Source organism: Lissotriton vulgaris, chromosome 5 (assembly GCF_964263255.1).
Source record: "Lissotriton vulgaris chromosome 5, aLisVul1.2, whole genome shotgun sequence".
Taxonomy (NCBI): domain Eukaryota; kingdom Metazoa; phylum Chordata; class Amphibia; order Caudata; family Salamandridae; genus Lissotriton; species Lissotriton vulgaris.
Genome location: NC_141693.1, coordinates 363,124,110 through 363,138,875, shown reverse-complemented (window position 1 = coordinate 363,138,875; position 14,766 = coordinate 363,124,110). Strand labels below are relative to the sequence as shown.

At 39.6% G+C, this 14,766-nt stretch overlaps 1 protein-coding gene across 1 annotated transcript in view; it reads right to left on the bottom strand.

Moving 5' to 3' along the window:
• Positions 1-1,908: 1,908 nt before the first annotated feature.
• The window catches only part of HSPB7 (heat shock protein family B (small) member 7), a 72,167-nt gene continuing 59,309 nt past the window's right edge, over positions 1,909-14,766 (bottom strand). Inside the window, exon 3 of the mRNA XM_086921683.1 lies at positions 1,909-4,102. Within this exon, the coding sequence (XP_086777809.1) occupies positions 3,917-4,102 (186 nt within the window). The 3' untranslated portion in view covers positions 1,909-3,916. The remainder of the gene's footprint in view (positions 4,103-14,766) is intronic.

Sequence of the window (14,766 nt, the reverse complement as noted above, 5' to 3'; positions counted from 1 at the left end):
AAACTAGAAAAACGTGGTGTGATTGTGGTCCTCGAGGATGAATCTGTGAATCTGCTTATTTTGTCTGTACACTTAGCTTAATTTAAGCCTTTTGCCATACAATCCATGCACTTTATCTTAATCTGTTTAAAGAGTTGTGGCACCAGCTCCCTCTGTTGTAAATAGTAGGCCCCTTTCCAGCACTGTCTGCTGTGAAATCGGGTGTTTGGTGGGGTGCAGTACATCACTACTAATATCATCAAAATATGTTGCAGTGGAGACTAATTGAAAAGAAGGCTTGAACTTTACTACACTATACGTCCACTTGTATTAAGTGGGATGCATTACAGGACAAGCACAAAACAGCTTTTTGAAGTATATTTTGGCCACCTCTGGTAGAATATGAAAAAAAGCCAATACTCTTGCATGAATCTTAACTCAATGTAGAATTCAATTTCTTTGTGGTTTGAGACCTATCACTTACGCACAATTAGTGTGTTTCTGGGGTGGAAGGAAAAGATAATCATATCAAAAAAGACAATCCTAGAAGCAGAGGTGAATCCAGATTAGCTGACACGTGGGAGCCAGATTCAAAATGTCTGATGCACATACATGTCTCCAAGAGTATAGGGAAGATTAAGATGTCCGACATGAAGCCTAATACGGCTGATCCACGATGGGTGCCTAGCAGTTCTAGAACTATTATCGAACAGGAAATTACCTGGCTACCAATTTAGTGTCCTGCTAATTTATTCAGCAGGTTCAACATACAACACATTTAGTCATTGTATTATACTTTAACAATTGTACTTGATTCAAAACATTTTAAAGCAACAATTATTCATATTTGATGCATTGAAAGAATACACATTTCATTCTGCATTGTGTAACTTTCAAAACTCATAACAAAACATATATTCATGAACTGATAACGAAAAGAAGAGACAGTAACATCAAATCATTACATTACACCAATGCATCAAATATGAATAATTGTTGCTTTAAAATGTTTTGACTAAATATGTTGTATGTTGAATCTGCTGAATAAATTAGCAGGACACTAAATTGGTGGCCAGGTAATTTCCTGTTCGATAATAGTTTTAAACTTCCTACCAGGCCCCCATAATGGACATGACCCCTATAGTTCAAAGCAGTTCTAGAGCAGCATGAAGGCGCTCAAGAGTAATAAGGGCAAAACAGCTGAGGCAAATTCACATTGCATCGATAAATGTAGATCTTATATCCATATGCTAGATCAGTGGTTCTTACTTAACCTGTGGTCCGGGAACCCCCAGAGGGAACGCAAGGCTTACTCTGGGGGTCCACAAAACATAGTAAATTAAATAATATTAACAGATTGTGTATATGAATAAAGAAACAAAATGTACAATAAAAAACTTTGGAAGGAATTTGAAATTAGAGGCTAATAAGTACGTTAGTATCCTCTTATTGATTAATGGGAGCAGTGAAAAAGCATCAAGCTGATTATACTATGAACAATGAGTGGTTTCAATTGAATTTAGAGAAGTTCCAACTGTCTCCCTAACATTTAAATTTAGATTTCTTTTATATTTGTTTTGTGAATTATATACAATATTTAATCATTTATATATTTGTTTGATGAATGCTTGTTTCTGTATTTTTTATGTGTTGTTTTGAGTTCCAAATGATTGAAAATACTTAGGCCGGGGTCCTTGACTTTCAGTAATCACTCAGTCGGGGTGCCCGAATTCCAATAATGATTCTGTGGGGGTCCTTGGGTTCCAGTAATGATTAAGTGGGGGTCGACACAAGTCAAAAGGTTAAGAGCCACTGTTCTAGAAGATTAGAAACTTTAATGGTGAGTCAATTGGATTCACCCAGTTTTCTTTCAAACCCCAAATTAGTGTAGAACGTGATATATGAAAACTTGATTTTAAACTATCCATGCACATAGCTATAGTTTTTTATTTAATGTCTGTGGAAATCACAGCAGGCGTTTTACATATTTTTTGTATACTCAAAACATGGTACATCCTTTTCAATAAGAAAGAAATTACACTTGGCATTGGAAAATGTATCACACATTCATATTACTGCTCCAAAGAGATGGTGAGCTGTCATAGAAAATTATTATCCTTCTGCGTAGACCACAGTAAATTCTTATTTGAAGTACAGAAAACGCAATATTGAATCTGATAATTGTTAATTAGTATGACTTGAGATCTAAGTGGAAAAAGGGGAGAAACACATGGGAAAGTAGTGTAGAGTAAATTTGATAGTTGAGACGGTAGCTGATTTTATACTTAAAAGAAAGGGAAAAAGGAAAAGGGCATAATTAATTACGAGCTTGGCAGGAAAATTACAATTTAGATCCTTTCTGAATATGAGGTGGGGTACATGGGTATGGTCTGTAGCCTACTGGAAACTGGAGCCGACCACCAGTGCTTGTTTTAAGAAATGTGTTTCTTCAGTGTTTGTGGCCCACATAGCAATTAACACACAGACAGGCCTGGATAATTGTGAGTAATGTACTCCTCCTAGAAGACATGGGCTGAAACACGGAAAGGCCAATAGACCATGTCGTTGGTAGCCAGATCAATATCAGGCTTGGACAAAATGAAAGTATGTGCTTTTAAATTAAATCTTCAGTTTTGCCAAGCCCACTAAAACCCTCTTAATCGGTACTTCTTTCATTAAAGGATTTACTCTTACATTGGTTGTGCCTACCTCTGTTACCAGCTGCTCCCTCACCTCCCATTGGTTCCTGTTCTGTCCCCTTGTTTCCCACGGGGCCCTGGGGTTATAGAAAGCATATACATAGCATATGAATTTTGAAGAGCGCATCATGTACACCACACACAGGCTGAGCATTTTCACTCTACAATCAGCATCCAGGGAGTTTGATCAAATGGTACCGTACAAGCAGAGGACCAAGTTTACTTTTTAGCGATTGGTGAATTCTGCACCGTTGTTCAATCACTTTATTCCAAGGGAGCTGGGACTATTGCTCCCAGAATACATTTTTTGTTTAATAAAAACACAGAACTGCTAAGGGGGTCATTTAGCTTTTAGCGGATACGGTTATTTGCCACAAATGTGGTGAAGTATGCTGTCTGGCAAACCAATGGTCCGTCTCAACTATTTAGAGATGAGCGAACATTCATGTTTCTGCTGGGGGAAGGCCTGCTGGCTCTTTCAGCAAAAACCTAGACTAACAGTGGCACATATATCGGGCCATCGGTCTAAGTACCTAGGACTATTTGCCCTATTCAGGTTGGGAATTCTGGTATAATTTATTTCTGTGCGGGACCACCAGGAAAAGTCTGGCGGTCCTGAACAGAAAACAAATAAAAAGGACCCTGACGCCCCTCTCCTTGGCTGACATAGTCATTCTTTTTAAAAAAAAAAAATTTTTTAAACAAGGTACCACTTTGGAAATTTGTTCTGGAAAAGCAACAAAGTTTGCTGGAAAGGCACATGAACTTTGTAGCTATTTGATAAACTTACAGTGCCTTCCAAGGAGTCGCCATGGTGGTGACTCCTTTAAAAACACAGAGATTTTTGCCAGGCAGGTAGAGTTCTCTAAATATGGTGAGTGGTCGTCAGGTGGTTGTTAGCCAGGGTCCCAATGCATATAACCGCAGGGATCCTGGAGGAATGGTGAGCCATCCACCAAACTCTAAGTAACTCCCTATGTGTACTGGTGACATGGTGTCACTCTTAAGCCTATAATAATGGGAATCCAGCAGAGCTCAGAGAAAATGCAAGAGTAGAGCTCCCATGATACAGTGGCACAGAAAGACTACACATCACACTCTAGGGATATGTGTTCATCCCAAGGCAATAAATAGCAGAATTGGGGAATGTTATTATATGTCTAGGTACAGGCGGCTAAGGCTGCATTCCAGTTCCCCTCCCCATAAGATTAAAGGGTTGCTCTACACCCCCCACTGTCTCAGATCTTGATTTCAGTCCGGAAGGTCTGTTGGACATGCTCGGTGTGCTTGGCTGGGTGCCGCTTGGCTTTGACGGTCAGCATGCCATCTTCACCTAGTGCGGAAGTGACTGAGGTGGGGTCCACATCCTCTGGCAATTTACACTTGTGTGTGAAGGTGTTCATAACAGTTCCGTCAGCAGCAAGCTGGAAGAAAAATCAAAGAGAGTGTCAGGGTGGGAAGAGTAGATACCTGCATGACAGGACAATAACATGAAGGTCTTACTGCAAGTGTCTACGAGAGCTTCAAAACAACAGGAGCACGTTACCCACAACTCATCCTGGTCTGTGACCTCCAAGGCATTCACAGGTCACTAGGCTCTCAATTAACTGGCTAACCTAGGGTATGATAGAGAAATTAGGGGTAGACCAGCTTGTTCCTCCAAGTCATGCTGCTCTACATGGCAAACAACCTTTACCACACAGTCATTACCATACATTACCATGCAGTTATTACCATGCAATGCCTTTAACATGCATTTCCTTTACCAACCAAGTCTTTACCACGCATATGCCTTTTCCATACATGCCTTTACAACGAAAATGTAGGTATTTATCAGTTAAGTGAAGCCCGTAAAAAAAAAAAAAATATATATATATATATATATATATATATATATATATATATATATATATATATATATACATATAAACCAATCCACTTCCTCCGTTTCACCTGAACCTGTAACTGCGGTGCATACCAGGGGCAGAGGTTGCCCTGTAAACTATGTTTCTCACCAAGCACAGCAGCCGCTGTGCAAATGCACTTCCACTCCAGTCCTTCACAAAATTTTCAACGAGAAAGGCGCGTGTGCTCAAGTTGGTATTTATTTCCTCATTTTGGTTCCAGCATGTAAATACACGGAAAACATGGAACAAAAACCCAACACGTTTCGGCGATTTAACTCTCGCCTTGCTCACGGGTAACTCGTGTAACGGAAATGAAGCTTTTAAATAAAGTGGTTACAAAGGTGCACATGTGATGTCAGTGAGATAAACATAGACAAAGGACGTGGACCCTGTAACTTTGGCGGCCATCTTATAACATTGTTATATACAGGCTGATCAGATCTAATATATACATTCCACATGGATTAATCGTCTGATTTGTTAATTTAAATAAAGCAACTATTTCATGATAAATATTCACAATCATATTCAACATGATATCCCTATAATTCATATATCTCTCGTAGTTAATAGGTCAGCCCTGACCAAAATTAATGCGCAACATGATAAATGTTTCGAATTAGATGCCAAGTGACCATAGTCCATTTAAACCATACATTTGTAGAGTGCCCGTGCACAACAAAAACAGGTCTATTATATATATTCCAAGTGGATTTTATCTAATGTCCGTGCACATTGAATGCTCAAATCATAAATCAATGAATTCGGGTCATTACTATCCCCAGTACCTGGACCTATTTCTACGCTCATCAGAGACTTTTAATTAAATTCTTATCTCTTCTCCAGTGGGATATGTTAGGATTTCCAAGGAATCACGTGTATTCTCACAAAGCAGGAATTCAAAAGTTATTTTCTTCAGTTGACATATCTTCTAGATCCTGTACATCAGCAGGAGAAAACAAAAAAGAGAGAGGGATACAGCCTGTCAGATTTGCATACTTCATACCAAATCATAAGTAAGTGCCAATGTATGTCCAAAAACAGTTTAAATTATACATCCTCTGTCACTGTGATAACAATGTGATTATAATAAGAAAATATTAAAATAACGCTGTATTGCAGGAGTTCGGGAACATGCAATGTGTATCAGCACTGTGGGTCAGTGCTAACATACTCACGAACAATATTGAAGAACCATATTAAAATTCATTATAGGTATTTACAAAACCGAAAGACAAAGTTTTTAGCCATCACTCTCCGAGGTGCCAAACCATTTCTTCCTCGGAGTTAAGTCCTCCCGGAATCAGGGTATCCAGATTTATAATGTACCTGTTCTCTAGCTGTCGTAGCTTGCGAATCTTATCCCCCCCTCTCTTCATTTGAGGTAGTTTGTCAACTACGAAGAATTTGAAAAGGTTGCGATTGCTACCGTGTAGTTCCTCAAAGTGTCGAGCAACAGGTGAATTTTGTTCTTTGTTCTGGTTTGCCCTCATGTGTTGTAAAATCCGGGTCTTTGCAGGGAACATAGTGCTACCTACATACTTTTTGGGACAGGGGCACGTAAGCACATATACACAGTATTCCGATAGGCAAGTGAGATGTTTCTCAATGTTTTTCTCTTTGTCTTCCACCGGATAGTATACTTTTTTCACATTTGTGCTGTACCTGCAGGCTTTACACTTCATACAGGTATAAAAGCCCTGAATATTAGAGGTGGTGGGTTTTATCATGCTCACCTCATTTTGGCTTACCTTACTTCTGAGTGTATCTGCTCTGCGATAGGTGACACATGGCCTCTCTTTCAGAGCGTCATTCAGAGTTGGTTCTGTCCTAAGGACTTTCCAATGTTTATTCAGGCTTTTTTGGACTTTCCATGATTTTGAGTGGAATGTGGAAATGAATCTAATGGTTTCATTTTCTTCACTTCCACTTTTCTGTTCTGGGGTCAGTAGGGACAGGTGGCTAATCTTACTCGCTTTATCAAATGCATGGTCTATGACATTTTGTTTATAACCTCTCTCCCTGAAACGTTCTTTCATACATTCCCCCTCCTGGGCAAAATCTGAGTCCCTGCTGCAATTCCTCCGAGCCCGGAGGAACTCACCAAACGGAATGCTTTCGATCAATGCCCTGGGATGACTGCTTTCCGCATGAAGTAGTGTGTTCCCTGCGGTTTCCTTGCGAAACAGTTTCATCGCAAGTTTACCTGCCGAGACTTCCACAGATAGATCCAGGAAAACTGCCTTAGGTTCACTGATCTTGCCTTCTAGGGTTAGGTTGAGGTCATTTCTGTTAAGTTCTTTGATAAATAGCTCAGCAATGTTGCCTGGACCCTCCCAGATGATAAATAGGTTGTCTATGTATCGCAGCCATACTTTCACATGGCTGCGATACAGAGTGTTGGTCCTAGCTACTTGCTGCTCCCAGCTTGCCATGAATAGATTAGCAAAACTGGGAGAAAAACAAGTTCCCATTGCTGTTCCTTGACACTGGCGGTAGTATGTATCATTAAAGACAAAATAGTTCTGTTCGAGGCAGAACTGCATCATTTTGATAATCATTTCCGTATGCTCCAAATACGAGATAGACCTTCTCTTCAGGAACATACGACATGCCTCAACACCATTACTGTGCTTTATAGATGTGTACAAACTGCACACGTCCAGTGTAATAAACAGATAATTGTCATTCCAAACAAAGTTCTTAAGTTTGTTTATAAAGTCCCTACTGTCTTTTAAATAGGATGGAATTTCTTCCACAAAAGGGCGCAGGAAATAGTCGATATATCTAGATGTGTTCTCCAGCAAGGAACCAATCGAAGAAACGATCGGTCTTCCTGGAGGATTCTTTGAGTTCTTGTGCAGTTTTGGTAAAAGATATAAAACTGCTATCTTTGGGTTACGATTGAGAAGAAATGAATATTCATTCCACTCAATCAACCCTTGGTCTTTCCAGCATTTTAACATTTCAAAATATGTATTATTCATTTTTTCAATATTTTGTAATGAAGATACTTCATAGCAGTCTGCACAGTTCAATTGTCGCATACCTTCCGCAACATAGTCTTTCACATCCATAATACCCACATTGCCCCCCTTGTCAGATTGTCTTATAACAACAGAGGAATCATCCCGTAGTGATTTTATGGCAAGCCGTTCACATTTAGTCAGATTGTCTTCTGACCAATGTTTCTGTTTTGCCAGATTCTTGAAATCAGCAATCATAAGTGATTCGAAGGTATCAATGCTGCAGGTAGGTAAAGAGGGGTTAAATGTGGACTTGGGTTTAAACGAATTGGGACAGTTTAAATTGGTGGTAAAGCCTAAAGTTTTAGCATTGATCGATTCATTTTCAGGGGTTCCCAATTCTAGGCATTTCAGGGTAATTAAGGATTCCACTTCAATAATGCTTTCACTGACTGGTTTAGTGCTAGACGGAGTGGAGGTGGTATTTTTTACCTTAAGTTTGTTCCACTTGTGTAACCTCAACTTTCTTGTGAATTTAAAAAGGTCTATGCGTTCCTGTGAATAGCAAATGTTAGTGGTAGGGCAAAAGGAAAGACCAAATTTAAGTACCTCATGCTCACTTTTGGAAAGAGAGCGGGATGACAGGTTGATTACATTTTGTTGATTCATTTTCCTCTTCTTTTTTGACCCTGTGTTTCCACTCCCATAGGGGTTGTATTTCCTCTTGCAGCTTCCGCCCCGCCTGACTTGTGACTGGACTTGGTTGCATCTTCTCCTTGATTTCCTCTGCCTGTGCCTTTTCCTCTGAATCCTCTGCCCCTTCCTCGACCCCGGTCTATTTGCCAGTTCTGCTGTTGTTGCGTTTGGTTCATGCGTTTGAACTCCTCCCAAAAATGTGTCGATTTAGTTGGATTCTTTGTTGTATTTTCCGTTGTTCCTGGTGTCTGCTCTTCCACAGAGACATCGCTTTCTACCACTTCATCCCCAGATTCAGCTTCCATCTGGGTTTTGTCAATGTTGGATTGTATTCCTTTGCGTGTCACATAGTCGTATTTTTTGCTGAATGTGAACACTCTGCCAGAGCTGTAATCAATTTGATCCCTCAGGAATTTACGTTCCTTCTTAGCAACTATTTCGTCTTCGTGTTTGCCAATTCTTTTGTTGATCTCCTCCATTTTCTTAGAGAAGGCCTCTGCTGTTTCCTCTTTGCAAATCTCCTCCTTAAGTTCTGCTATTGTCTTGAGTAGTGTTAGTCTGTCCTTCCACGCATGTTTTATTAGGATTGATAACATCCTATTAGAACAGTCCATCAAGTTCTCTGCCCATTCCTCTGCTAGTTCCATATCCGGTTCCTCATATGAGGGAGCTATCAAGATTCTTAATCCTCTAGGGATTCTTTTTTCTTCTTGATATTTTTCCAGCGTTATAGCTTCCCACCATTTTGAGACCTCTTTGCGGATAAGTTTCTCTAGTTTGTTATATTTGTTTTGTAAATTCATCATTGCAGATTGTGGTTCTTTATTGGGCTGGCCTGTGGCTGTTTGTACAAACATTGTCTGTGCCCTGAGCCTCCTGCGTGACTCCGTATCCTCATCCATGTTTCCGTTTCGTAGTGGATTAAATGCCTCTACACATGCTATTTTAATCTGGATCACCTTTTGGTTAGGCACACACGCTGAATTTTGTTTACAAAATCGTTTATGGCTGGACGCCCGTGTCACCTATCAGCAGACTTATTGTGCGATGCCGGTTGAACACAGGACAGTAACGCTGTAGAATTAAACACAAACGGACGAATTATTTCTTGGGAATCAATAATGTGGCCTTCGTGAACAAATCTGCAACAATCTGCAATGATGAATTTACAAAACAAATATAACAAACTAGAGAAACTTATCCGCAAAGAGGTATCAAAATGGTGGGAAGCTATAACGCTGGAAAAATATCAAGAAGAAAAAAGAATCCCTAGAGGATTAAGAATCTTGATAGCTCCCTCATATGAGGAACCGGATATGGAACTAGCAGAGGAATGGGCAGAGAACTTGATGGACTGTTCTAATAGGATGTTATCAATCCTAATAAAACATGCGTGGAAGGACAGACTAACACTACTCAAGACAATAGCAGAACTTAAGGAGGAGATTTGCAAAGAGGAAACAGCAGAGGCCTTCTCTAAGAAAATGGAGGAGATCAACAAAAGAATTGGCAAACACGAAGACGAAATAGTTGCTAAGAAGGAACTTAAATTCCTGAGGGATCAAATTGATTACAGCTCTGGCAGAGTGTTCACATTCAGCAAAAAATACGACTATGTGACACGCAAAGGAATACAAGCCAACATTGACAAAACCCAGATGGAAGCTGAATCTGGGGATGAAGTGGTAGAAAGCGATGTCTCTGTGGAAGAGCAGACACCAGGAACAGCGGAAAATACAACAAAGAATCCAACTAAATCGACAAATTTTTGGGAGGAGTTCAAACGCATGAACCAAACGCAACAACAGCAGAACTGGCAAATAGACCGGGGTCGAGGAAGGGGCAGAGGATTCAGAGGCAAAGGCAGAGGAAATCAAGGAGAAGATGCAACCAAGTCCAGTCACAAGTCAGGCGGGGCGGAAGCTGCAAGAGGAAATACAACCCCTATGGGAGTGGAAACACTGGGTCAAAAAAGAAGAGGAAAATGAATCAACAAAATGTAATCAACCTGTCATCCCGCTCTCTTTCCAAAAGTGAGCATGAGGTACTTCAATTTGGTCTTTCCTTTTGCACTACCACTAACTTTTGCTATTCACAGGAACGCATAGACCTTTTTAAATTCACAAGAAAGTTGAGGTTACACAAGTGGAACAAACTTAAGGTAAAAAATACCACCTCTACTCCGTCTAGCACTAAACCAGTCAGTGAAAGCATTATTGAAGTGGAATCCTTAATTACACTGAAATGCCTAGAATTGAGAACCCCTGAAAATGAATCGATCAATGCTAAAACTTTAGGCTTTACCACCAATTTAAACTCTCCCAATTCGTTTAAACCCAAGTCCACATTTAACCCCTCTTTACCTACCTGCAGCATTGATACCTTCGAATCACTTATGATTGCTGATTTCAAGAATCTGGCAAAACAGAAACATTGGTCAGAAGACAATCTGACTAAATGTGAACGGCTTGCCATAAAATCACTACGGGATGATTCCTCTGTTGTTATTAGACAATCTGACAAGGGGGGCAATGTGGTTATTATGGATGTGAAAGACTATGTTGCGGAAGGTATGCGACAATTGAACTGTGCAGACTGCTATGAAGTATCTTCATTACAAAATATTGAAAAAATGAATAATACATATTTTGAAATGTTAAAATGCTGGAAAGACCAAGGGTTGATTGAGTGGAATGAATATTAATTTCTTCTCAATCGTAACCCAAAGATAGCAGTTTTATATCTTTTACCAAAACTGCACATGAACTCAAAGAATCCTCCAGGAAGACCGATCGTTTCTTCGATTGGTTCCTTGCTGGAGAACACATCTAGATATATCGACTATTTCCTGCGCCCTTTTGTGGAAGAAATTCCATCCTATTTAAAAGACAGTAGGGACTTTATAAACAAACTTAAGAACTTTGTTTGGAATGACAATTATCTGTTTATTACACTGGATGTGTGCAGTTTGTACACATCTATAAAGCACAGTAATGGTGTTGAGGCATGTCGTATGTTCCTGAAGAGAAGGTCTATCTCGTATTTGGAGCATACGGAAATGATTATCAAAATGATGCAGTTCTGCCTTGAACAGAACTATTTTGTCTTTAATGATACATACTACCGCCAGTGTCAAGGAACAGCAATGGGAACTTGTTTTGCTCCCAGTTTTGCTAAACTATTCATGGCAAGCTGGGAGCAGCAAGTAGCTAGGACCAACACTCTGTATCGCAGCCATGTGAAAGTATGGCTGCGATACATAGACAACCTATTTATCATCTGGGAGGGTCCAGGCAACATTGCTGAGCTATTTATCAAAGAACTTAACAGAAATGACCTCAACCTAACCCTAGAAGGCAAGATCAGTGAATCTAAGGCAGTTTTCCTGGATCTATCTGTGGAAGTCTCGGCAGGTAAACTTGCGATGAAACTGTTTCGCAAGGAAACCGCAGGGAACACACTACTTCATGCGGAAAGCAGTCATCCCAGGGCATTGATCGAAAGCATTCCGTTTGGCGAGTTCCTCCGGGCTCGGAGGAATTGCAGCAGGGACTCAGACTTTGCCCAGGAGGGGGAATGTATGAAAGAACGTTTCAGGGAGAGAGGTTATAAACAAAATGTCATAGACCATGTATTTGATAAAGCGAGTAAGATTAGCCACCTGTCCCTACTGACCCCAGAACAGAAAAGTGGAAGTGAAGAAAATGAAACCATTAGATTCATTTCCACATTCCACTCAAAATCATGGAAAGTCCAAAAAAGCCTGAATAAACATTGGAAAGTCCTTAGGACAGAACCAACTCTGAATGACGCTCTGAAAGAAGGCCATGTGTCACCTATCGCAGAGCAGATACACTCAGAAGTAAGGTAAGCCAAAATGAGGTGAGCATGATAAAACCAACCACCTCTAATATTCAGGGCTTTTATACCTGTATGAAGTGTAAAGCCTGCAGGTACAGCACAAATGTGAAAAAAGTATACTATCCGGTGGAAGACAAAGAGAAAAACATTGAGAAACATCTCACTTGCCTATCGGAATACTGTGTATATGTGCTTACGTGCCCCTGTCCCAAAAAGTATGTAGGTAGTACTATGTTCCCTGCAAAGACCCGGATTTTACAACACATGAGGGCAATCCAGAACAAAGAACAAAATTCACCTGTTGCTCGACACTTTGAGGAACTACACGGTAGCAATCGCAACCTTTTCAAATTCTTCGTAATTGACAAACTACCTCAAATGAAGAGAGGGGGGATAAGATTTGCAAGCTACGACAGCTAGAGAACAGTTACATTATAAATCTGGATACCCTGATTCCGGGAGGACTTAACTCCGAGGAAGAAATGGTTTGGCACCTCGGAGAGTGATGGCTAAAAACTTTGTCTTTCGGTTTTGTAAATACCTATAATGAATTTTAATATGGTTCTTCAATATTGTTCGTGAGTATGTTAGCACTGACCCACAGTGCTGATACACATTGCATGTTCCCGAACTCCTGCAATACAACGTTATTTTAATATTTTCTTATTATAATCACATTGTTATCACAGTGACAGAGGATGTATAATTTAAACTGTTTTTGGACATACATTGGCACTTACTTATGATTTGGTATGAAGTATGCAAATCTGACAGGCTGTATCCCTCTCTCTTTTTTGTTTTCTCCTGCTGATGTACAGGATCTAGAAGATATGTCAACTGAAGAAAATAACTTTTGAATTCCTGCTTTGTGAGAATACACGTGATTCCTTGGAAATCCTAACATATCCCACTGGGGAAGAGATAAGAATTTAATTAAAAGTCTCTGATGAGCGTAGAAATAGGTCCAGGTACTGGGGGTAGTAATGACCTGAATTCATTGATTTATGATTTGAGCATTCAATGTGCACGGACATTAGATAAAATCCACTTGGAATATATATAATAGACCTGTTTTTGTTGTGCTCGGACACTCTACAAATGTATGGTTTAAATGGACTATGGTCACTTGGCATCTAATTTGAAACATTTATCATGTTGCGCATTAATTTTGGTCAGGGCTGACCTATTAACTACGAGAGATATATGAATTATAGGGATATCATGTAGAATATGATTGTGAATATTTATCATGAAATAGGTATTTTATTTAAATCAACAAATCAGACGATTAATCCATGTGGAATGTATATATTAGATCTGATCAGCCTGTATATAACAATGTTATAAGATGGCCGCCAAAGTTACAGGGTCCATGTCCTTTGTCTATGTTTATCTCACTGACATCACATGTGCACCTTTGTAACAACTTTATTTAAAAGCTTCATTTCCGTTACATGAGTTACCCATGAGCAAGGCGAGAGTTAAATCGCCGAAACGCGTTGGGTTTTTGTTCCATGTTTTCCATGTATTTACATGCTGGAACCAAAATGAGGAAATAAATAACAACTTGAGCACACGCGCCTTTCTCGTTGAAAATTTTGTGAAGGACTGGAGTGGAAGTGCATTTGCACAGCGGCCGCTGTGCTTGGTGAGAAACATATATATACATATATATATAAAATTATATATATATATATATATATATATATATATATATATATATATATATATATATATATATATATATATTCATCGAAGCGTGCTCCATGTTTTCAAAAAAAGACACTTATTGGCTTAATTGCATCCATCAACATGAATTATTTCATGGCAGAATCAAGTCTCAACGAGTTTCGGAGCTCCTGGCTTCTTGTTCACAAACAAGGAGCCAGGAGCTCCAAAATGCATTGAGCCTTGATTCAGCCATGAAATAAATCACACTGGTGGAAGCAATTAAGCCGCGTCCTTTTTTGAATACATGGAGCACGCTTTGATGGATTTATAGGGCTTGCTACCCCATTGCGGCTTCCTGTGGAGAGTGGCTTGGGCACAAGCAAACAGGTTTATGTGGATATATTATATATATATATATGTATATATATATATATATATATATATATATATATATATATATATATATATATATATAGCCACTGAATATGTATGTATTCACTGAAAAAAACAGGTTAAAGTAACTAACAACTTCAACGCTGTAAACTCAAAAGCAACAGAAATTCAGCAGTTATAGTTAGCAGAACTAACTATAACTTGCGCCTGCAATGCAAATCTTATGACCTCACACACTACAGCACTCATGACGTGTTCTATGACATCATTTATGACATCTCAAATGACATCATTGATGACATCACTGATAATTTCATCCAAAGAGTATTCTACATTGTTTTATAGTTTACATAGTGGCGCAAAGCTGTCCTTTTTAGGTTTCGTCTGGCGTCGGAGCTCCTAGCTCCGCCCAGGAGAAATCTTATGTCCCTATAGTGTGGGGCTTAGTCCCGATCCCTGTGTTCCATTGGCTAGCTCCATAAATGGAGGCTAGCCATTGGAACAGAGATCTGTCCGTCATGGCCGGACCAGATTCGTGGGCGTTCCTGCAATTTTTTCCCTTTCCACCCTTTTCGCATCGTCATGGTGGCAGTG